The 25,038-nt window shown below is 47.6% G+C and overlaps 1 protein-coding gene across 5 annotated transcripts; it reads right to left on the bottom strand.

Moving 5' to 3' along the window:
- Window positions 1–1,886: 1,886 nt before the first annotated feature.
- C1QTNF2 (C1q and TNF related 2) lies at window positions 1,887–23,318 on the bottom strand. Of its 5 annotated transcripts, none has more exons than XM_079143841.1 (4): window positions 23,168–23,277; window positions 22,378–22,593; window positions 7,428–7,680; window positions 1,887–3,080 (listed from the first exon to the last, which is right to left on the bottom strand). In XM_079143841.1, the coding sequence occupies exons 3-4, from the start codon at window positions 7,669–7,671 to the stop codon at window positions 2,467–2,469; spliced, it is 858 nt and encodes a 285-aa protein (XP_078999967.1). In that variant the 5' UTR covers window positions 7,672–7,680; window positions 22,378–22,593; window positions 23,168–23,277; the 3' UTR covers window positions 1,887–2,466. The 5 variants fall into 5 exon arrangements, with proteins under 5 accessions (XP_078999967.1, XP_078999968.1, XP_078999969.1 ...); XM_079143842.1 differs by having other exon boundaries at window positions 22,419–22,593; XM_079143843.1 differs by lacking the exons at window positions 22,378–22,593; window positions 23,168–23,277 and adding an exon at window positions 9,632–9,691.
- Between the last annotated feature and the right edge of the window lie 1,720 nt (window positions 23,319–25,038).

The following is a 25,038-nucleotide window of genomic DNA, read 5'->3' as shown; positions in this document are numbered from 1 at the left end:
CCAGAGGAAACAGCCAGAGCTGGGAGAAGGGCTGGAGCAGGGCATCTGGGAAGGCCACCTCCTGGGAACACTGTTCTCATTTGGGCCTCCAGTGGCTTTCCAAGGAAGCGACCACCCTCAGAGGTACCAAGGGATAATCCAGAGCTCAACTTTGCCCTCAAATGGCTACCACAGACCCTCATCTGCATTATCTGCTTCTGCCCTTCCTGTCAGGGACCTAGCACCTCCAGTAACCCCAGATCACATCCAAGAACACAAGATCCCCAGCCCTGGGACCTGTAAGGTCTCTGCTCCCCGCTCCTTCCCAGAGTACTGGGCATCCCCCATGATCCTCACCACTCTCTCAGGGGATTCCTCAGCAGAGTGCCAAGAAGACAAGGATTTAGGGCAGACCCAGAAGAGACAACCACAGAACTCTGGGGTCCTACCTGCCTTGCTGAGTTGGATCTACTCCCCAGTTGACAAAGGGGTAAGTTAACTGCCCACAAAAACCTATGTCCCTGGGGACAGAAGAGGAAGTGGCCAGAGGTTCTCAGGAAAAAAAAAAAAAAAAAATTGAAAATAAAGGGAAAGAAAAAATAACTATTTACAAAACAAAGGTGTCACTTAATCATGCTGGTCCTTCCTACAGGACGCTGGACAGGTCCCCACCTACACACTGCTCTGTTTGGGTCTTGAACTCTTGCCTGGATTTCTCAGACCCATCCCAATGTCATATCATTTGTGGCCCAGCGAATGGAATTACGTGAGATGAACCTGCTTTATTTGTGTCAGAGGCTACTCTTCTCAGGACCATCCCATGCAGTATTTCTGTCTCTGAGGGACCCAACAGAGGCAGGTCAGAGGAAGCAGCTGGGAGCTGCAGTTCCACACAGTTGGTCTGGAGGGCCTGCTCAGCACCAGCCATTTGCCCCAAGGCTTCTTAGGTCCCCAGATCCCCGCACGCTGGAGACACCTGTACCAGGGTGTCTGCCATCCTAGAGGAATGCTGTCAGGCGTGTGCAGATAGTCTGGTCTATCTCACTGATTGTGAAGCAGGACAGTGTGTGATTTGTAGCTATTAATACAGTGCTTGAGTCTGTGACTTGCCTGGTGCTTTGAGCAGATTCAAGGTTACCCCTGTGTTAATGTTGTGCTCTCTCTTGCATCCTGCTAAGCTCTGTGGAGCGAGCTGCTGTGGCCTTGAGCTTCTTCCCTGTCATCTTCCAGTCACCCACCGCCCTTCTGCTCTGTCACTTCCTCCCATGGGAGAAGCTCTTCCCTGGGTCAAGGCTCTTGTACGTGCATTTCATTTTGCCAGGGGACCCGTTCCCCCTGTCCTTTGCATTTCCCTATATCTTGCTTCAGGATTCAGCTTAAGAACAAAACTTGCCGAGGGGCTGGGGTTGAAGCCCAATGGTAGGGCGCTTGCCTAGCATGTGTGAGGCACTGGGATGGATCCCCAGCAGCACATAGAAATAAAGTTATTGTGACCCTCTACAACTAAATTTTTTTTTTTTTTTCAAAACGAATCTTGTGGATACCGAAGATCCCTGACTTAAGGATGGCTTGACTTAGGATTTTTTGACTTTATCATAGTGTAAAAGCCATCTTCGTTCAGTAGAAAGTGTACTTTGAATTTTGATCATCTCCCTCACTGATACACACTCTCTCGTGATGCTGCTCACGAAGCGAATGGCTGATGCTCTCATATGCTGTATTGCTAAGCAGGGTAGGTGTGTTGGGTACACTTTGACCTTATGGTATTTTCAACCTATGATGGGTTTTAACTTTATTATTTTGCTGTACTTGGAATTGAACCCAGGCCCTCACACAAGCTAGACAAGTGTTCTACCTCTGAGTTACATCCTCTGTGATTTGGGGGGGGGAGCGGTTGTCACCCTAATGCAAGTCTAGGAGCATCTGTACTGATTGGGAGAGGTCTTAGCCCTCAGAGAGGGCTAAGAAATAGTTTGTTTTTGATCTCTATAGTTGTTACAAGGTGTGCACGTCAGTGCATTGAGCTGTCCACTTAAAATTTGTTGACTTGTATATAAATAAACTGAAAAAGACAAACTCAAAAAAACCCCATTCAACCTATTCTGGTCTCCTATTATTCCTACCACTCTGGCAACATGTCCATTTCCATCCTGGCATAATGATTGTATCCTTAGCTTCTTTAGTTGCAAATTGTACGTCCCACTAGCATGTAAGCCCCGTGAGGACTGGCACGCTGTCTTGTCTGTTGCTATAACTTCCAGAGTGACAGAGCCTGTTACAGAGCAGATACTGAAACAATTAGTGAGTGATTAGACAGATGGATAAAAAAGCTTGGATTTAATGATGGAAAAAAAAAAAAGCAGAGGAGGTCAGCCTGAGGCTAGAAGCTCCTGAGATCCCCAGCACCCAGCCTACAGTCGAGGGGTCTCTCTCTGTAGGCAGAAAATCAGAAGCTCGGTCCCTGCCTGGAGGCCACCACGGGCCTGTCTACACCTCGTTCGGGTCCTCCCTGTCGGCATAGATGAGAAAGCCAGTGAAGAGGCTGTCGGTCCAGTACGGGTCATAGAACAGCCCGTTCTGCTCCGAGTAGAAGATCTGCAGCCAGACCTCGTCACCCTGCTTGAGCGCCAGGATGGTGGAGCCCGAGGCCACATCGTGGTTGCCAGTGTTGGCATCGAAGGTCCGGATGCGGTACTGGCCGTTGTGCACCAGGCCGATGGCCAGGTGCTTGTTGGCCAGCGTGATGTCGTAGGTGAAGTAGTAGATCCCCGGCACGCCGCAGACGAACTTGCCGCTGGACGCGTTGTAGTGGCCACCCTCGTTCATCAGAATCTTGTCAAACTTGATGGGCAGCCGCTCCCGCGGGTAGCTCTTGGTCACCGCCACTGAGAAGGCCGACTTGGCGCGGCCACTGCCGCAGCTGCAGGGGCCTGGGAGGCCCGGCTCCCCCTTCTTGCCCTTGGGCCCCTTCTTGCCTGGCGTGCCGTGCTTCCCAGGGGTGCCGCTGACCCCCTTGGGGCCGCGAGGGCCAGCCCGTCCGATGGCCCCAGCTTTGCCCTTTGGCCCTTGCTTGCCCCGGTTACCTGTCCGGCCAGGTGGACCTGGAAGACAGAAGAGCTGGCGTTATGGGGAGGGTGTCCTCCTAGGCCCAGGCAGAGGCTCTGGTCTCGCCCCTGCCCCCTTTTGTAGCAGGAGCCCGGGGGTCGTGGAAAGAACAAGGCTTTGGAGTCACAGAAATGGGGCGAAGTCTCACGGCCTATCTTGGGGGTACTTTCCTTCCTCCTCTTATCTGGAAAAGGGGAATGGTGAGGCCTTTCAGAATTATCATGGGTCAGGACAAAAAATCACGATAAATCACACCCTCTCCTCTTCCTACCTTCTGCAGAACAGCCTGGTTTGTCTGCCAGATGAGTCCTTCAGTGGGCCTTGTGGAAATTCCCGACTGAGGAACAAGAGCTGGCCCCATGTGCCAGGGTTTTATTGCAGCATTGTTTTTAATAGCAAAAAAACAAAAACAAAAACAAAACAAAACAAAACAAAAAAACCCAAATGCCCTTCCAAAGGAAAATGATTAGAAAATTATGGTCCATTCATACTGTAGAATTCTATGCAGGTGTTAAAAAAAAGTAAGGCACTCTGTCACCACTGTGTAGATCCTCCAAATAAAACCAAATAAAGAAGCTATAGAAGTAAAAAATTCAACTGATAATTTAGACTTAACAGACATATATAGATTGAACACACTTCTCAGCAGCACTTGGATCCTTATCTAATATAGGCCATGTTAAATAAGCTATCACATATGTTGGCATGTAATTGTAATATTGCCTTCATATTTTTTAAAATATTTTTTAGATGTTGATAGATCTTTATTTTATTCTTTTATTTATATGTGGTGCTGAGAATCGAACCCAGTGCCTCACACATGCTAGGCAAGCGCTCTACCCACTGAGCCACAACTCCAGCCCCACCTTAGTATATTTTTAGCATCTGTAGGGTTATTTTTTTTGTAGGGTTATTTTGATAGCCCCCTTTCCATTGATATTAATTTTTGTGCTCTTACTTTTTTCTTGATTAGAATTGTTTTATTTTCATCCAATTTTTAGCTGTATTATTTCTTCTCTATTTCATGTATTTCTGCTCCTACTCTTATTTTTTTCCTTCCTACTACATAATTTGATTGTTTTTCTAGCTTCTTTCTGATACAAGTTCTTTAAGTAATAAATGTTCATCTGAGTACTGTTTCATTCCAGAGATCCTGACATTTTTAGCATTGATTATCACTTAGTTCAAAGCACTTTTTATTTACTTTTCTTGTACTTTCTTCCTTGACCTCTGAGATATTTTAAAGTGTGCCATTTAATTTTGAAAGAGCTGACATGTAGGGGTGGGGTTCTATATATCTTAAGGTGACTGAATTCTAATGTAATAAATCAAGCAGGAAACACAGTCTGCATGATTTCAAATTTAAAAAAGTAATGGAAATGCTTTTTGTATTGATTGTATTGGTTATATACATGTCGACACTGATCAAATTGCATATTTCAAATATGTGCACTTTATTGTACTTCAGTTTTACCTCAATAAAGCTGTAGGGGAAAAATGTGAGGCAGATTTACATGTACTATATGCTACAGTAAGAGGAAAGGGCAGGACCCTTTCCCTTCAAGGGAAACCACAAGGCTAAACATTTGCATACCCATCTAGGTGCCTAAGGCAGTGCCTGGTAAACACGCTAAGCACAGGTTGGCATTACCCTGCAGAACATGTCCCCACCAATGTCACCTGTAGAGCAACTCTCAGTTCTTAATACTCATATTTCATAATAAATATACATGTCTCCCAGTGCAACATTTCAGACCAATGATGACATAGAAAACAACATTTATATTCAGAATTCCCCAATACAACATAGTGTAAACATAATATATATAGAAAAAGATTTGAGTTATATATGAATACAATGTACATTTGGCAAAACGGCAGAATTGAGGGTATAGGTGTTCTGAAGTGTAGTTAACTATGCATCCTGCTCCTGAAGACTGTTGGTGCCCACAGCATCCTGACATCACTAGACACAGCACAACTCTTTATTATAGCCACAGGAAAGGGGTGACAAAGGAAATACTGTTTTAGGCATTTTACCTCCTGACGGGGTATTTATGTATACATATATAGGCATTTCACTGTCTTTTAGAGATTTATCAAGAAATGTATTTAAATTTTCATATCTTAAATATTTGGGAAATAGATTTCCAAATGGGATTTTCTCACTGAATATCTAATGTTCTGGAATATATTCCTTATGTTAAGGGCTTAGCAGTATCTGGCATTATCATACACATACCTAGGAAAATGCTGGAAGGATACACATATAGCCGGCCACAGTGGTTCCCTGTGGAGGGCCGGGGAAGGGTTGAGAGGAAGGAGGACTTGTGCCCTGGGGTTGTTTGACAATGGGAAGTATGTATGCTTTTATTTGTGCAAGAAAAAAGAAAAAAGAAAAAGAATGGGGGCTGGTGGTGTAGGTCCATGGTGGAGCGAGTGCTTAGTGTCTGTGAGACTCTGGGAAAAAAAAAAGAGGAAGAGGAAGAATGGAAAAAATCTGTATCTACTGAAGATGCAAAACTCTTCCTTGAAACAATGAAAACAAAGAGAAGGTGGGAGAAGGGACTGAGAAAACAGGAGGAGCAGAGGTTTGTTCTGGCTTGGCGCTTTTTCCCCTGGAGACACCTACCTGGGAATTCCACCATGGGTTTTAAGATTGCTTCCTTCTTGACTACCTTTTTGCGAGACTCCAGGAAATGCCAACTTTCCTTTTCAAGACTTTTCTGGAAATGGATTTGTGTGTGCGGTGGTTGGATATTATCCTGAACTGGCCCCAGGGTGGCCCAGTTTTATCTGGGTTACACACTGGGACTCTCCATGTCTGTTTAAGAGACCCAAAGCATGGGAGAAAAGATGGCCTCTCCGATCAAGGGGAAACTCTCCGCTTCAGACACCCTCCTTCAGGATCCATGGGCAAATCTCTAGGAAAGCTTTAATTGGCCCTGCTTAGAGTACATGTCCCGACCTTAATGGGGTCACCCCTCAAGTCCAAGCCACTGTCAGTACTTTCAGAGTTTTTCTCCTGGGAAGGAGGTATTTTGGGGGGAGTCAGTGTGGTGTGGTAGGAAAGGCCTGTCTTTGAAGGCTGCTCAGTTTATGGGAGCTCAGCAAGTTAATTAAGGGGTGACTAACATTTACCGTTTGCCTACTTGGAGGCTAGGGATTTGTGTATTATTATATTTCATCTTCACCCCAACCTGGTGAGGAAGGTGCTGTTTTTATTCCTGTTTTAGAGATAAGGAAACCTAGGTCTGGAGAGAGGATAAGGCATTTGCCAAAACTGGTATCTAGATTTGTTTCCAAAGTCCAAGTTCCTGCATCGATGACATGCTGTCCTTCATGACTTTGGTTCAGCTTCCTAATGTGTAACATGGGACAATAAGAATATCTCCTCTACAGGGTGGCTTTGATGGTCAGAGGAGCAGTCTGTTCAAAAGTGCTTTGCAATGTTGAAATGCCATGCCAACAAAAGTTATTACAGGGCTGAGTGTGTAGTTCGATGGTTGAACACGTGGTTAGCACATGCAAGACCCTGGGTTTAATTCCCAGCAACCCCCCAAAATAAGTTATTATAATTTCCCTGCTGCTTACAATGTACATCTGGGGATTCTGACACTAAAAAATGCCAGGATGAAGGTCCACAGCTATAAGGAAAGTCAACGCTGGAAAGGTCTGTAGAGAGCATCCAGTGTCCTCTGCCCCTTGTGGGTTCTCAGCGAGGCTGTCAATCACAGTGAGCAGTGGCCCTCACCACCCACTCACAGACACTCAGGGCTGGCACATGACCCTGTTCTGACAAATTAACCTCAACTCTATGATCAAAGAGATTGGTCCAGGACACAGGTGGCCAGGGAGGATCTGTTACTCTGAGGTGCCGTATGCATATAGTCATGAGCATGTAGACTTGAGCCCACCAGCTGCCATTCCAGAATTTTAGCCTGTGGGACAATGAAACTGACCTCCAGAGAGAAGCAGTGCCCTGACAAGGGTATTTAAGTTCCTGAACTGAGTCATCGCTGAAACTCAGCTCTTGGCCTTCCTGTACAGTACAGTCCATTTGGGGCTTTATTTTGGTTTTCTTCTCTTGCAACCAAAAGAGTTTTGCATAATATTTCAGGGAATTTGCTCAAAGTCACTTAGCAATTCAAAGTGCAGCAGAGGCAGGAACACAGGATTTGATACCCTCCATTCCTTTCAGAGGACACTGCTCTGTTTATAAAGAGACACTAATTTGATTTACAGAGAAAATAATTGATATCATAAGCAACTACCTAAGCCCCCTCTGTGTCAATGCTGTCCCCCCTGGGTGGGGCAGTAGGGGCAGGTACTGGACCTCTTACCTTCCTCTCCGCTGTCCCCCCGGTCCCCGTCCTGGCCATCCTGGCCGTCTTTGCCAGGAAAGCCCATTCTTCCCACCATTCCTGAAGGCCCTGGGGCTCCTGGGGGGCCAGGTGGGCCCTGGGGGCCAGGCAGGCTGCAGACGAGTTGAGGGGAGCCCTTCTGGAAGTCCCTGCGTGCGAAGGCACCAAGCAGTGGGTCAGCAGCACAGGGGAGGGCACAGGCCAAGAGCACCCAGGGGATCATGGTGGTCGCCTGTGGGAGGCAAGAGAGCCGTGCAGGTGAGTGTGGCTGTGGAGCTGACCTCCAGCCGAGGAGGAGGAGGCGGCAGTGGGGGCAGACTCAGATTGTATTTCTGTCCCTTGCTCTTTCCCATACCACATACGAATAGGTGGACGATGCCATCGCATCTTTTTAAAAATTAATGCACTATAATTATAAATAAAATTGGGTTCATTTTGACATAATTTTACTAGCATGGGTTTGTCATCATATCTTGAGGACACATTTGGATGAGCTGAGTCATGTACCCAGAAGACACTTTGGAGGAGTTCTGGGGTAAGATACTCATTCTGACTGTCACCCACCCAACTGGCTGAAATGCACAAAGAATTTACTGCCCAGGACTGATGGCTGGGAGGAGCTGTGGAAGAGAGAAGTGATCTAAAGTTTCAAATATATGACCTGAATTGACAGTTACAAGGGCAGAAATACTTTGAATTGTAGGTGATGATTTGTAACTAGGCTGCTTCCACGAGGACACCAGGTTGCAGGTGTGGAGAAGCAAGGACTCTGACTGGGGAAGGTGAACCACCACCTGAGCCACACTGGCAGGCCCTGGTGACGGCTCCTTTCCCAAGTGCCTCCTGTACCCCAGGCATATGCCAAAAGCATGTCATACATGACTCTTTCTTCATAACAGAGAACCCTTGTACAGACTACACACAGGTGGATAAATGGAGGTGTATGTCATGCAATTAGCAGGTGCAGGGCTGGGGTTTGATTTGGTCCATCCAGATACACAGCTGTGCCTTCCTGGTCCAAGCTAGAGTGTCTCCTTAAGGCTAGTGGCAGCAATGGCACAGCCCACTGGAAATCAAGGTGCTACGCACCCACGGATTCTCTGCTCCCTGTGCTCAGTGTGCAGATGCAGAAACTGAGGCCCAGAGCAGAAATCAGGGACTTGCCTGAGACCTTTCAACAAACTGTCTGTTGCTTTGCAATCCTGTCTTCCTACAATGAAATCAGCCAAGAGAGCAAGCATTTCCTTCCAAAGGGATGCTTCCGAAGTGGTAACTGGCTTTGTGACCTTAGGCTCACCTTTTCTGTCTCTGAGCCTCAGCTTCCCCACCTCAACAGCAAGGGCACCAGACTAGAACAAGGCTCCAAACCTTGTTCGTGCATCAGATTCACCTGGAGGAGCCTGTTCAAACACAGGTGGTGGGGTCCCAGCCCCAGAGTTTCTGACTCGATTGTTGTGGAGTGGGGGTGGATGACTTTCATTCCTAGCAAGTTTCTAAGTGATGCTGCTGATGGGGCCCCTGGGTACCACTTTGAGAACCACTAGACAAGATGGTCTCAAAGGCCCCTTCCAGCTCTGCTGCTGAGCCTTGCAGACTCCAGCCTTCCTTCCCTTCCTAGGTAGGAAGCATGGCTGGCTTCACAGTTCCCACACGGCCTTTGCTACTTCATCAGAGCCCTTGGGGGCTCATGCAGCCGTGGTGCTGGTGGCCGGGCAGGAACATTGCTCCATCTTGGGGTCAGTCTTCCCTCCAGGGCCCTCGACCTCTCTTTGCTTCGGATGCTGCTTTGGCCTTGGTGCTGGGAACTAAAAAGGCCGACCTCACCTCTCCTCCTGCCCCCCTCCAGGACCTTTAAAACCAGAAATAGATGAAGGGGACAGAATGCCAGGCCTGGATGCTGAAAGGGCCGGTAGAGAGTATCCAGTCTGATCACTGTCTGCCTGGTGTCCCTTCCTCTGGGCAGCCACCCTTCATGACTTCTGGGCCCCAGTGAGGTTGTCAATCATAATGACCAGCTGTCCTCACCACCACACACTGTTCCAGGGAGAGCCAGGGAGACCTCAGCACGGCACTGCCTATACTCAGGGTCCCCTTCACTGCCTGATGCTCACCAGTACTGTGACTTTGGGCAAGCCCCTTTCCTTTCTGGACCTCTATGGAAGTGCCATAGAGGAGCCACTGACCAGGCAGAGAAGACTTAGCCAGTGCCAGATACTGCTTTCAACACAATCACATCATGTGACAATCTGCTTTCTAACTTCTTCAGTCCTGTTAAGGCAAGGTGGGGGGACAAATCTCAAGTTGACATCGTGTGTCTTGAATGTCTCGAGGCCCCTTTTCTAATGTCCCCACCTATCAGCTAGCATGCTCATTGGTAGCAGTACTGACCCATTCCTTCTCCTACCCCCAACCATTTATTCAAAAGGCATTTATTTAGTGCCCACCAAGTGCCAGGCACTATTCTTTGAGAATATAGCCATGACGCCTGGAGTCAAAAATCCCTCCTGGAGTTTACCTTTTAGTGGGAAGAAAGACAGCAAATAAAAATAAGTAGAATATTTAGTATGTAAAGACCGGGGTGGGGGAGGGGATTGAAAACTTGAATGGGAAGTTTGCGTTTTATTTTGTTCCTTATTAGAGCCAATAACAATTCATAAATTGGGCAGCACTCAGAATCAAAAGAGATGCAGAGAACTTCACCCAGCAATGTGGGCAGGCAATATTCATAGACAGAAAAAAGGAAGTACGGAGCAGAAACAGCTGGAGCTTGCTTTATTTGGGCATGGGGTGATGAGGCACTGGCCTTAAATGGATATGGTCTGATTAGTTGGCAGCTTGTCAGCAGCTGAGAATCAGTTATTTGATATTCTTGTGTGGCAATGTTTACATATTAAGTTAGGTTGCAATTTGCTACATGGGGATTCAAAGTATGGAGGCAGCTTTAGGCCAAACTTAATTTAATAATACCGATATGTTTCATTTAAAAGGGGGTAAAAGTGAAAACAGAAAAGTCCTGAGAATCAGGAACTTCACACAGCAGAAGAGTGGGATTTCACCATCATATTAAGAAAAAGGAAGAAAGGCGGGAAGGTAAGATGGCACGTTAGCTATAGAAAACACTACCGAGTTTCCTCAGAAATGTAAAAATGAACTATCGTATGAGCCAGCATTCCCGATTCTGATTGCATATCCAGAAGAATCAAAATCAGGATCTTGGAGAGACAGCCACATTTCCTGTTCACTGCTGCATATTCACAACAGCCAAGATAGGAAAACATCACAAGGGTCCCTGGTCCACTAACAGAGGGTGGATGAGGACAATCTGATAGACAGAGTGAAATATTATTCACCTGAAAATCTTGCCATGTTCAATAATATGGATGAACCTGGAGGACATTCTGCTAAGTGAAGTAAGCTGGTCACACAGGGAAAAACACCATGCAATCTACATAAATGAAGCACATCTATGAGTTGCAACCGTGGGAGCAGAGAAGGGAGCAGAGAAGGGGGTCGGGCCTCACTGTGAAGGTGACTTGGTGGTAGTGGAATCCTGCAGGGAGGGGATGCTCACCTGAGTCCTGCCCGGCCTGCCACAGAGCCTCTGTGTTCTGACCTGCTGCTGAGCAGAAGGTACAGGGGCAGATCTCAGATGGAAAGGTCACCTCACACATGGTGTGTAGCCATTCCTAAAGAATCTTGGGTAGGCCACCTCAGAAAGGAGCATGGAGACCCAGCCACCTTGGATAGGGGCATGGAGCCAGGGACAGAGCTGCTAGTGGGGGCAAGGAAGGCCTTTGCACTATGTAAAGAGACAGCGGACATATTAGCTTTGGGTGTCTAGTCCTCTGGAAAGATGGCAAAAGTAGGGCTTGGTGGGTTAATGTGTGTGTGAAATCCATGACCCACCTGGGCACCAAGGCACATAAGCTGCTTCATGCCAAACCAAGGTATGCGTCACGGGGCAGAATTTACAGAGGAACAATTTGAGAGCCCATTCCACGTCTCTTGACTCACTTGTCAGATCAAGAGTTTTAAAATGTGACCATGTCATTGTGAGTGGAGAGGGGGACAGGACCTGGGTCTGAGGGAGCCAGCAGGTGAGAGGCTGGATGGCTGCTTGGTGGGGGAATCAGAGGCAGCACGAAGCTGCTCTGGGGAAGGGGACTGACTGCCTTTTGCCTTCCCCTGGTAGATGAAAGGTGCAGGACAGTCTGCAGTAGGAGTTGGCCTGGCCCAGTGGAGGTTCTGATGGAAAGTGAGCAGGCCCAGGAATGGAGACCATGAGGGGTAGACACCAGAAGGCCCGCAGCTGGGGGTAGCTTGGGCTTGCCAGAAAAAGGAAAATGTGCTTTGTTAGCACTGCAGGTTATTACAGTTACCACCTGACGTGAGAACGCCCAGGGAGCAGGCGAAAGGCACCGGGGAGAGGCAGCTTCCTGTGGATGAAGTGTGAGTTTCCTGGGAGTGCAGCTGGACAGGAGAGATCCCCACTGACTACATTTTACACAGGGACAGAGGGGGCCAAATTAAAGTTGCAGTTTCAGTGTATGTTGGTCTCAGCACAATAAATAACAGAAGAGCTGGCAGGCAGGGGTGGCAGACATCATGGAAGTGTCCCCAGAGTGACAGGTTCTTTCGGAAAGCTGACCAAGGCATCCCTTCCCCCGGGGCCCCACAATTCGCCATCTCTTTCTTTTTGTGTCCATGAAATGGGAGACTTGGAACCAGGTAGCTGCATTTTCAAAGCAGGTGTGAAAAGATCTGGAAAGCTGCAGTCAACTTTGGACTAGGCCAGCGTGAGGAAGGAAGCAGGTGGGAGGGATCTTCAAGGTGGATGGATGAGAATCCAGTGAACAGCTGAACAGGCAGGAAAGAGACTGTGAGATGAGAGAGCCAGGAAGGAGAGCGAGGGGAACCATCCCTCACAGTTTAGGGTCCTCTCTCCTGACCTCCATGCCCAGCCACACAGGCCCCATGACAGGGAGCTGGGTTAGCTCTCTCCAGTGCAGGTTTGCTCTGCGCTGACCTCTTGGACAAAAAGGAAACGCCTCCCAGTGACAGCTGGCTGGACAGGCCCCAGTGCCTGGGTGGAGGAGGGGGTTCTGGAACACAGGAAGAGTTTTCTTAGAGCTGGAGGCTGGAGGTTCCTGCGGCCCTGGAGTCCCAGCATCTGAGCCAGGAACTGTTTTGGAAATAAAGGCGGGAGACTAGATTTGGTTCCAAACCTGGAGGGAGGGAGAGGAGAGTCACTCCCTCCAGGGCACCTCCAAGAAAAACAAGACTCCAAATAGCTCTGCTCCCAGCCTGTGCCCCACCCTGCCCCCACACTCCACACCCTGGCCAAGAGAAAACCCAGGGGCAGGAGTTTTAGGGAGGAGCCAAGACCCCAAGGAATCCAGATAGGTTAACTCTTCCAGGGCCTTTTACATACATGGAGAGTCAGGAACTTGGGGAGAACCCCAAGGGACCATCATCTCCCATCCCTTCAGTTACTGGTGGGGACACTGAGGCAGAGGCAGACACCTGTGAGAAGCTCCAGGTACTGCTCCTTACCTACACGGTTTTATTCCAAGTGTACAACAGACTAAATGAAGGCAATAGACATACTGTCCCGTTTTTCAAATGGAGAAACGGTCTCTCCAAGAAAAGGAAGGACTTCCTTAAGATCATATAATCAGGGAACAGTGGACACATCTGAACCCAGAGCCGAGCAGCTCTGAAGACTGTCCACCCCACTCCACCTGTTTCCTTCCCTTGCTACTTTTTCCCTCCAGTTTTACAAAAGAGGAAACTGAGTCTCGGAGAGACTAATCTGCTCCTGTTTACACGACTTGTTGGAGGCAGTAGTTATATTTGAACTTGGAGTTGGCTGCCTCTAGGACTCAAATGCTTTCCATTATGTCAGCATTTCTTAGATTTTTCCTCCCAATATCCCAAATTATAGAAAAGACCTTGGAGCAAATGCCAAAGCCACACATGGCAGTGGAGAAATTTCTTTGATATCTTGTATTTTATTTTATAATTTTCCATGCACGCACACTGCGTGACTTTGAAAAAGTAAGTGATGCTTTTCTGTTCTTGGAATACTCTGGTAAATTGATGCTTGAGGAAAACCTCCTGTCCTCTGAGAGGCCTTCCTTCTAAGGACAGGAGCCTCCTGGCCCACCAGCAGCCCCCACAATCTATCCATCCCTTGCTTGGACCCTGCAGCAACCACTAGCTGCAAACTGCAAAACTAGGAACCCCTGACAAGGCTCATTTGACTGGCCCCTGCTGTGCTTAGCCTCGGCTGCTCCCTGCCAGCTGCCCCAGGCTCCTTCAGGTCGCACTCCATTCTGACTCAGGGTCCCCTCTGGGATAACCTGGCGGCTCCACCCTCTGACTTACTGGCTATGTATTCCGTGTGTTTCAGCTTCCTGATGATTCTCTGGGGCAGCTTTCCTTTTGATTCCAGCTCTTCCATTCTTTCCTGGCCCTTATAACAACTTGCTGGTATTTATTTAGTTACGTCTCCCATGTGTCTTATGTTCAAAACTTAAGCCCCGCCTCCACCGAATGGGGCCTCCAGCCCCCACTTTGAACCTGGCTTCAAACTTCCTTGCACACAATGAATATCTAAGAAATATTTGCTTAAACAAAAGTGTTTCAGATTCAGACTCTGCCATTAGAAAGTCCACAGCAAAGAGAAAAGGAGGCAGTAGTCTAAACCCAACACACCTTCAAATAGCTTCAAATTCAAATACCTTCTCTTTCTTCCCTAGGTTCTTCCAACCAGCCGAGATCTGATCCTTCCTTCTCTGGGCCTCCTAGTTACAGGTCTGGGTCTTTCTCTGTCCCTGGGGCTGGGCTTACATCAGACCTCACATAAAACAGATGCTCCATAAAGAGTCACTAAGTTGATGGGCTGGGTTTGTGGCTCAGTGGTAGCATGCCCACCTAGCACGTGTGAGGCCCTGGGTTCGATCCTTAGCACCACATAAAGGTAAAATAAAGATATTGTGTCTACCTACTACTAAAAAGTATACATAAATATATAAAAAAAAGTTGCTCAGTTGATAAGAAGCAAGCATTATTAGTCCTTCCTTACCCTTTTCATGGTTTATTTACTTACTTTTTTTTTGTGGTATTGGGAATCAAACCCAGGGCCTTGCACATGCCAGGCAAGTACTCTACCAATCCCCAGCCCTTCCTTACCTTAAAAAAACAACAAACAAACAAACAAACAAAAAACCCAGCTATCTAAATTGAGCTTTCTGGGTGTGGGAAGGGTGAGATGGACAGGGACGACAGTTGAAGGGGGAAAAGGTTGGTCGGTTAACCCCCAGATATGGACTCATGAGGTGCTGGCCTTGGATGCGTTCTGCAGTCTGGTTTTACTCTGCCCAGTCCTTGGCTTCCCATCTCGTCTATGACGAGTAGCTGATGATTCCTAAGCACACGTGCTTCGCAGGAGCAGGAGTGAGGCAGCTGACGCCCCCTGTGGGAAACAGAGCCTTCTTCCTCCCCTGGCCCACACCCACAGCACGCAGCCCCCTGGCTCGTTCCTTGGGGTCTTTTGCCCAGACGGTAATGAGAGAAGGGGCAGAAGTGGAGATGCTGGGCTCTCAGATTCTTCTGGAATGTGGTCTGTTGGTACAAACTCCAGAAGCCCCCGTCTGGGCCTCCAGCAAGGCTGCTAGGCCTTGGTGCTGAATACTCTCCCCTTGGAGATTATAAATCGTTCTCATGTTGTTGTTTCATTTTAAGTTTACAACAGCTTTTTACTTAGTGGTTAAGAGCTGCGGGAAACCCAGCCACTTGGTTTCCTCAGCCATCCAGTGGAAGGAACGGCGTACTACCCTAAGGACTTGGAGTGCGGAATGAGTGAGGCCCTCAAAGCTTCCACCCCGAGTCTCACACTGAATGCTCAGCAGTTGAACAAAACTTCAACTGTTGCCTAAAATGCCTCCCGTCCTAACTTCCTCCCCAGGAGCCCTTCGAGCTGCCTACCTGCACGTCCTGTCCAGTGGCACGGTATGAAGTACCCTGCCCACCTGGCCTGCTCTCACATCCTGCTGTTCTTCCATTCCAAGCACTTGGCTCAATCCTTGATTATGCATTTGTTGGTTCCTTAACTGTCTGCCTCTTCCCATGGAAGGCCCAGGGAAGTGGGAGGCCTGTCCCTTGCTCTGTTGTACCACCAGAGCCTACCAAGTGCCACATGCGGGGCATGCACAGCCAGTTTCTCAGCGGCCTCGAATGCAAAGGTTGCTCTTGTAATTAATAAAATATCAACAGATCACAGGACATGGATGCCAAAGCTATACAGGGTTAATGAGGAGACCCCCGTCAGATGACTGATTGGTCTTGGATTCAGAGGACCCTGACAGCCAGTCCTAGTTTGGTAACTGGTTACAAGACTGAAAAAAGACATTCCATTTTATCTGGATCTCCATTTCCTCAACTGTAAGATGTGGAAACGTCCCTATTTGCCTTCAGGGCTATTGTGATAAGAAATGTGAAAGCAAAACCTCATACAAAATCTGAGCCTGGTTTAAGACTGGAATTGCCACCAACTGCAGCTGCACTAAGGAACCGCAGTCCCCACCTCCCCTGGGGAAGCCTCATCCTGGGTGGAAGGGAACACCTGAATCTGACCCAGCAGGATAATTCTCTCCGTGTTTGGAGTTAAAAGGGACAAGGTGGGTGGCTGGAACAGGAAGGAGTGTCCCGGCAGATGAAGCTTGCTGAAAATCCACTTTGACGGGAGTGAGAATTCTATAATGGAAAACACCCCTGCCCTCCCCGAATTCCAGGAAGCAAATTGGAAGCAGCCCTCTCCAGTTTCTCAGCAAGAAGGCTAAGAAGATCAAGAACCAGAGGAGAGGGGTTGGCTGCAGCTCGACATACAGTGACCTTAAAAAGTCCTCTTTCCTGGAATCTCAAGACTGGGGAAACACTCCATTAGCCAGAGGATTAAAACTCATGGGGCTCACTTGACCAGAGGCCCCAGAATACATTTGATCTTCTCTCTCTCTCTCTCTCTCTCTCTCTCTCTCTCTCTCTCTCCCCCTCCTCTCTCCCCCATTTCTGGCTCAGCCAAGAAAAAGAGGTCCAAGGACAAATTATGACCTAACGAGAGACCTCAGAAGCCGGGATATTGCAGGGTTTATTTCGGCAAGCATTCCTGAGCGCATACAGGAAGCCAGCCTTGGAATTAAAACTGAACTCCATCTTCCGATACATACACCCCAAGTCCTTCCCAAGGACAGATGTGGTGTGTAATGTGGTGGGCGGTGGAGTTCACTCTCTGGGACCCATTTCAGGTCCAGACCTCAGCTGCCTCCCTTGAACAATGAGGGCAAGAGTCAGGCCCACTGGGCTTGGGACCTGCCCACAGCTTTGTGTGCCACATGGAGACAAGTGTGGAAGTGAGGGAGACGGTGTGCAGAGGAGACGGGGAGGGACGAGGCCCGGGGTGCCGGACACCTATGCCCAGCGTCTCCTGAGGACCAGCTCCCACGCGGCCGCCCAGGGCGGTAGGGGTGTGTTTGGGCAGCACTGACAGATAGGAAAATGATGCAAGCCACATGTGTCATTTTAACTGGTCTCACTGCCACATTAAAAATGTAAAATAAGCAGATGAAATTAATTTCAATGTTATTTTGCTCAATATATTCCAAATGTCATCATTTCAATGTGTGATCATTGTGAAAAGTACTAATGCCACCTTCCACATTCTTTAATTAGCACCAAGTCTTTGAAACCCAGTGCTAGATTTTACACTTGCATCTCTCAGTTCAAATGGGCCACATGCCAAGCGTTCAACAGCCACACGATGGCTACTGGATTAACTCTAGCAGAGCTGCTTGAGATCAGATAGCACCAGCTCACTGTAGGACCTTTCTATGGTTTGAATGTGTACCCCCAAAGTTCATGTGTTGAAAACTTGATTGTCAAATTCATGCGTTAGTGGTATTTGGAGGTGATCTTTGGGAGGCCATTAGGATTTGAGGAGGTCATGAGGGTGGGGCATCAGTGGCTTTATAAGAAGATGAGTGACCTAAGCTAGCACGCTTCTTCTGTCTTGTCACGTGATGCCCTCCCTATACGATAATGTAGCAAGGCCTTCAGCCCCCCAAACTTAGAGCTAAATAAACCTCTATTCTTTATAAATTTCCTAATCTCATGCGTTTTGCTATAGTAACAAAATGGACTAAGACCTTTAGAATGTTACATATCTTCTTTTATTCACTCTCCTACTCTCTAAAATTGGGGGTGGAGTGGGGATAATAATTGTACCTACCTTAGAAGGTTGTTATGAGGATTTAATATTCCTATATTAAGGTCTGGCCTAGGGTCAGAGGAATAAAATCATTAGCTATTATTATTTTATTATTTCTTGCCCTTCTGAAAATCAGACAAGATAGTGGATCAACATCAAAAGTAAAACATGATACAAAATCGAAAAACCTTGTCTAAAATCATAATTGTCACCAACTGTAGTTACACTAACAGAAAACAATCCTGACCTCCCACCATGAATTCTATGGCATTTTGGGTGGGGGCTTCTGAGTGTTCTGATAAATTCCTATTTTCATTTAAGTTCATCTGAGTTGTGTTTCTGCCAGTTGCTACCGAAAGAAAGCCCCAGGGGGGCTGGAACTTCGCTCCTGCCCTGCTGCACTGTTCTGAGGGAAGGATGGGGGTGTCACCTTGGCCCTATACCTCTGAGTCATCTGGCCAGCTCATGCTCCCAGTACAAAGATAAGCGAATCAGTGAAACAGTGTTTATCTCATCAAGGGACTGGCCAAACGGATGTCACATGTCTGTGTTTGACCTGGCCATTGCTTGTTGCTATTTCTCCTGGGGCCAGGCACTGTGGGTGCTGCTCCGTTAGGGTGCATTATGATCCCTGTAACGCTGTGGTTACTAAACATCCAGCCCCATCTACTTGTGTGATCGGGACAGAAAATAAGCCTTGCTCCTCCTCTTTCTTCCTAACAGGTGCCCCCAAAGCATCCAGGACAAGGCAGGAAGCAGGGCAAGAAAATTTGGGGGCTATATCACACCCCCAGAATGGTACTGAAGGGACCACAGTGGAAGGTCCAGGAACTGAGGGAGAAGAACAAATTCTGAACCTAGAGGGGTGGGGGAAAGGCTGTTTCCTTGATTTCTCTAGGCAGGTCTGAGGGCTTCCCTGGATGACTTGGAGGCAGGCCCTAATGGGCAGCCAGGGTAACCTGAAAGATCTGACCTCAGAGATCACAGAGCTAGCCTGGTGGTTAAGAATCATTTTCTAGTTGTTTGACCTTAGGCAAGTCATTTAGCTTCTCTGGGCCTCAGTTTCTTATCTGTAAAATGGGGACAATGATATTATCTTATTTGAAATTGAAATGATGTAAAAATGTTCACTGTTTCACTTTATGTGTGAAACCTGACATCTTGTAACTCTGGATATACTGAGTCCTGTAACTCTGTGGTTACACTGGGTTACACTGGGTTGTACACTGGGTTGTATTGGTTATACAGTCCATACTGTGTGGATTGTAAATTGCAAACTGTTTATTCTCTAGCTAGATGATAGCACTATTCTTTTTCTTTTTTGTTCCAGGGCTTGAACCCAGGGGCACTTAACCACTGAGCCACATCCTCAGCCCTTTCTATTTTTATTTTGAGACAGGGTCTAGCTAAGTTGCTTAGCGTCTTGCTAAATTGCTGAGGCTGGCTTTGAACTTTGGATCCTCCTTGCCTCAGCCTCCTGAGATACTGGGATTATAGGTGTGCTGCACCTGGTAATGGCAGTGCTATTCAGCATAGGTAAGCAGATATTCCTGCCATCCTTCTGCAGGTGAGTTTTGAATTACTCCAGTTTGGAACTGTTTGAAGTCTTCAGGACTTCTTCCTCGAGTAATTCAATTGCTTGCCCCTTCTAAAGTAATTATGCACATTAAACAAGACCATGCAGTAACCAGCCCACAGTAAGCACTCAGTGACAGTGTGGTCCTGAAACAATAATCATCTGTGAGAACAAAGAGAGAGATGCTATCTCAGAGAAGGTTGCTACACACCTGTGGATAAATAAGCAAACCTGGGTTTGCTGTTTCCTTGCCTGAAATTTGGTGATAACTGAGTCATGTTGAGTTCAGCAGTTGAGCTTTGATGTAAACAGCAGGCAGGATGCTATTTTCTAGCACAGCATGAATGCCAGGGTGCAGGACTTCTAAGGGCGTGCCCTACTTTAAGCAAGGCTGTAAAATTCAAATCTAGCCAGTGGCTGTGTTGTACACCTGTAATCCCAGCAACTTGGGAGCCTAAGGCAGGAGGATTGCAGGTTTGATGCCAGCCTCAGCCATTTAGCAAGAACCTGTCTCAAAATAAATAAATTAAAAGGGCTGAAGATGTAGGTCAGGGATAAAGCACTCCTGGGCTCAATCCCCAGTACCAAAAAAAAAAAAAAAATTGAATGTAGCCGTTCAGTGATGAATTTTTTGTTAATATTGCAATGTGTAAGAACTGGCTGAGAGCGGTTAAAAATCTGAGCTGGGCATGTAGCTCAGGGGTGGAGCCCAGTGTGTGCAAGGCCCTGGGTTGTATCTCCAGCACTGAAAAGCAAAACAAAAACAAACGCAAAGTTTCAGAACATGTTCCTGCCACTGAGGAAATTACACCTGGACAAGAGGCGGTCATCTGGCCACAGACCACACTGTGAGTTTGTTTGTTTTAATTTAAAATTGTTATACTTGAAAACTTGAGAGTCTTTTTATTAAAATAAAAATTTCCTGTTTTTCCTGGGATCCTGGAGCAGCTAGAGACACTGAGCCTGCACTATGGAAGGTCACCACTTTGCTGTCCCTTGAGACAGGTATGATGGACTGATCTGTGCCACCTCAAAATTCACATGCTGACATCCTATCCCACAGAGTCCTAGAATGGGACTACATTTGGAGATAGGACCTTTAAGCAGTAACTAAGGTAAAACGAGTTACATAGGTGGGTCCTGATTCCTTACGACTGTGTCCTTATAAGAAGACATTAGGGGGCTGAGTTTGTGGTTCAGTGGTAGAGCGCTTGCTTAGCATGTGTGAGGCACTGGGTTCAATTCTCCACACCACATAAAAAATAAATAAAATGAAGGTCCATCAACAACTAAAAAAATACTTAAAAAAAGATATTAGGACATGGACACACACACAGAGGGACAATCAATATGAAGACATAGTAATAAACTGTGGCCATCTGCAAGCCAAGGAGCAAGGCCTCAGACCTGCTAACACCTTGATCATGGATTTCCAGCTTCCAGACATGAGAGAAATAAATGTCCGTTGTTTCATTCCGCACCCCTCCCCCCACTCTGTGGTTTCCTGGTATAGCAGCCCACGCTGATTAAGATACAGGGCCTGATGTGGGTCCAAGGACTCCTCTCCAGCAACTATGCATCTATAATCCAGAGATTCTGGGTGGTTGCCACCTGTCTGCCACCTGTCTTTTCTTTTTATTATTACAGTGTGATTTAAACAAGCTGTATAGGAACCCCGATCTAGAGGAAAAGAGTGATGATTCTCTAGATATGCACGTCCTGAGTTCAAAGCTTTGATGTTCCTAGCTCCTTTAATTCTCCCCATGGTTTTAAGGGGCTGACATTGTCATCTCCACTTGGCAGAAGAGAATACAACTCAGAAAAACAAAAAAAATCATTTTTCCCAAGTCAAACATACCTAGAAGCCAGACCCACTGAGTGGGGGCCCAGAGCTCATGTCCCTCCCCGGCGGCCCCTCTACGAACAGGAGAGTTACTGACAGGGTGGTGATGGGTGTGTGCATGCGTGCATGTGTTAGAGAAGTAAACCATTTATAGAAGTGAACAAATCCGGGGAGGATTATTGGCTTGAAATAACACTTAGCATAGAATTCCTTTAAAAAGTAAACCTGGAGTAGGCTTACTTCACAGACACCAGATTCATGCAGGAGTTTATCTCACGGAAGTAAAGTGCACTTGGCAGGCCCCTGACCTGGAGGAAGGCGTGCAGAAGTTGTGTCTGTTACCCCCCAGTGAACACTGGCAGCAGGAAGCATCAGTGGGAGACTGGAAAGAATGTTCCATCAGTGGCAACAGGATGGAAGAAGGAATAGTGAGGTAGGGAAGAAAGGAGGGATCGGCAGAGAGAAAGCGAGTTCCTGAAGAGCTAGCTGCATGTTTGATGGAAACAGAGTAGTGTCAGAGATGACTCCAGACTTGTGAAAAGGGACTCTCCCTCCACCCCTACAACCACACACCCTGAGGCCACTGCTACAACAAAGAAGTGAGAAAAGCCAGTTGCAGCACTGGATGTCAATGATTCTTCATATCTATTTGGGGGATTTCTGAAAACACACTGTACTTTGTTAAAGGGGTTACTGCACCAAATTGGGAAGGACTATGAGGGCTTTTACTTTTTACTTTCCACCTTTATGAACTGTCTGAATTTCTTATGATAAGCCTCATTTCTTTTATAGTTTTTAAAATACGAGGTAAGCCTAAGGCTTAAGGCTTGGAAGACAGGCAGGTGCTGACCCTGCCCGGAGAGGGGAAGAAGCAGGGCTTTGCTGTGGAGCAGTGAGGAGTTAGGATGAGGGCAGTGGGGATGTTCTGAGAAGTGTGGAGTGTCCGAGGGGCGGGTAGTCAAAAGCAGAGCAATGGATATGATCACCAGGTAGCAGAATAATCCAGGCAGACAGGAGGGCAGCAATAGGGATGTGAGAGATTTAGTTGAACAATGCTACAGGGGCACCAGCCTTCATTTGACCTATATAGGACATTATCATCACTACTGCTGCTGGTTTGGTTTGGCAGAAACACAGGTCTCTGGGAGATGGCCAGTCTAGGGAAGGAAACTTTGAAGGGTTCCAAGAACAGTTGGGTGGTCAAAGGCCCAGGAGGCGCTGGGTACCTCGATGCTAGAACACGTACCTAGTGCATCAGAGGTCTGGCATGAATCCCCTCTCTTCTACCTGAGGATCACTGAGGTTGGACAAACGACTTAGGTGTTAGAGAAGAGACTGAACTGGTCCATCAGGGGCCACTACCATAGTTCAAGCTGAGAGATAATCAGTCCTGGGCTGCGACAGTGGCGATGGGGATGGGGATGGGGATGGAGAAATAGGAAGAAAGTGGATGAAGACTAGACTCGGAGACAAGTAGTTTGGGGGAGGAGGTAAAGAAGAGAAGAAGGGGGTTGTGACGAGCTGGGTACAAAGCTCTGGCTGCTGTTTATTACCTTTTGAGGTTAGATGCCCATCTGTATAAAGTATTTAATCAAAGAAACATATAGAGTATTTGAGATGATGCACTCAATAAACGTTAATTGTTTACGATCGTTGGCCCAGGAATTGAACTCAGACTTCAAGGGGTTCAAGTCATTAGTATCTTTGAGCCCAACTCTGTAGATGGGGATAACTCGTTACCATAGAAATGAAGGCGCGCCAGTACAGGGCTGGTAGGGCTTGGCACCCAGTAGGGCTCAGTAAATGGCAAAGATATTACTTCTTATCAAAACTAAACCAACCGGCACAGAGGCTGGCACCAAGGAAGTGCTTAAGGAACGTTTGAATTCAGCTTATAATTCATAAGGCAAAGGCTGAGAGCCAGAAACGGGGCTGCCCAGCGGGAAACGACGGTGCGCTCGCCGCCTCTCCCCTCCCGCACCGCCCACGCGCGCACCCTCCCCTCCCGCGCCCAGCCCGCCGTGCAGGACACTCACCCTCTGCCCGCGGCCACGTCCCGGGCGTCCGGACGGAGGGAGCTCCCGGCGGTGCGCGGCGTCCCGCCTCCCGCGGCGGCAGCAGCCCACGCCGGCCCAGCATAGTTTTCCCATCCCGTCATGGGCGGGAGCGCCTTCCTCCGGGTCACGTGGCTGGCGCGCAGTGCGGGGCTCTCTCTGTCCGCAAGGGTTTGCAGGAACCTTCCAGCGTTGGTGATAACTTGGGTGCGTCGATGCAGCTCTCTGTACGTAGAACTTGTCCCTGTATTTGAAGGCTTAGTACACGATGGTGACTGTTTTCCGTGAGTTTGCAAAGGTGTGAGTACAGCGTGGGTGCATGTGTCCCAAGAGACATCTGCCCGTGCACATGAACTTTTATTCATTGTGTATCTGAGAGTGTGGGGGCATGACCGCTTATAGTAAGAAGACGTTTCCCTGTGTGCTTAATACGCATGAACTTTAGAGCCCTTATGCATCGTAGGTATGTTTTTTGTAGTGTGTGTGCCCAAGGACCGTGTGTACGCATCTGCATGCACATGTCGAAGGTTGCAGCTTGGTGTGTAAGTGGAGTGTACTTCATATGCTGCGTGTACCAGTAGTGGCGGTGTGTGGGGTGCATGTTTAGATGTGAATGAGTGTGCATGAAAACATGTTGGTATGGATGTGGCATGTGAATGTGCAGTGGCTCTTTCCCTGTGTGGATAGTATGCATGCCTTGGTGTGGATTTTGTCCGTATATGAGTGTGCACACACATAATACTGTGGACAGGAGATCCTATGCCTGGCCTGTCATCTCTTTCCTCCCCAGCTGATGCTTCTCTGACCTTATTAACTCTCTGAGGCCCAGCCTCAAGTCTTGAAGAGAGGTCATCCCTACTGGAGGATCTCAGTTCCCAGCACAGCAGAGTGATCCTGTTTCAGTAGCCAGCAAACACTGGAGGAAAACGAAACAAACCATCAGACCTGTTTTTTTTTCTTTCCTTCCTGTTTTCTTCCCTTGGCTACCAGTCTTTCATTGGTCTGCCGAAGCATCTGCTTAACAGCTGGTATGTAATACAAAGTTTTAGTCAGAATTTTAATGTAGACATGCCTTTAAATTCCAGTGCTGGTTCCATTGTCTTAGACAAGTCAGTTAACGTCATAGATGGTGCTTCATTTTGTGAAAAGTAGGGAGAATAATAATTTTATCACCTGCACCGTCTTTTCCCAAAGTTGCCTTGCCCCACCCCCCCACAAAGGTATCTGGTATACCAATACACTATATAATAAGCATCAGTTGTATGATAGTTCCCAAGCTGGGTTCTGGGCATAGAACCCTGATGGAACTTAATGTCTATTGGGGATGACACAAGTAGTTATAAGTGAAATGAACATCACAGAAAAGACAAACTGAGTGTAAAACTGGGAGGTCAGAGGGCGGCCTGGGAAAACAATGTGTTAGGTGAGCCCTGAGGGATGGTTGACACTTGTCTGGGTGTTGGGGAGGTGTGAGCTGTACACAGGAACAAAGGCTGGCGTGTGGAGTTTAGGGTGTCCCCACATAGATGAATGGAAAGGGTTCCCATCCAGCACACCTGCTGGGTATCTTAGGTAGTGGGAATGTGTCAGGAATGGAAAAGGTGAGGAAGTCCTGCTTGGAATCTAAAGAGTCAGGGAAGTCCCTTTGGCAGGGTGGAGTGGAGTGGGACTCTTTGTGTTACCCACAGGACTTCACTGGGACAGATGTTGAAGTCATTGGTGTGCTCTTATTGGTCAAGGAAAGGTTAGTGAAATGTATTCACTTACTGAGTGAACGGGACAGATGTTTTTCTAACTCTCAGAGGAGGCCTGGAGTCTAGGTCTCTTGAAGCCTAGTGAAGTCTGTGGGGCCT

The sequence above is a fragment of the Sciurus vulgaris genome (assembly GCF_902686455.1).
Source record: "Sciurus vulgaris genome assembly, chromosome: 6".
Taxonomy (NCBI): domain Eukaryota; kingdom Metazoa; phylum Chordata; class Mammalia; order Rodentia; family Sciuridae; genus Sciurus; species Sciurus vulgaris.
The sequence above is the reverse complement of the archived record's forward strand: the minus strand, read 5'-3'. Positions and strand labels throughout refer to the sequence as shown.

Excerpts from the sequence above, each read along its gene's own strand:
- C1QTNF2 (XM_079143840.1), bottom strand. The coding sequence starts at position 23,281 with ATGGGAAAACTATGCTGGGCCGGCGTGGGCTGCTGCCGCCGCGGGAGG. Across the intron at positions 7,681-23,167 it reads GACGTGGCCGCGGGCAGAGG|GCGACCACCATGATCCCCTG; the intron begins GTGAGTGTCCTG and ends TGCCTCCCACAG. Across the intron at positions 3,081-7,427 it reads GGGGGACAGCGGAGAGGAAG|GTCCACCTGGCCGGACAGGT; the intron begins GTAAGAGGTCCA and ends TCTGTCTTCCAG.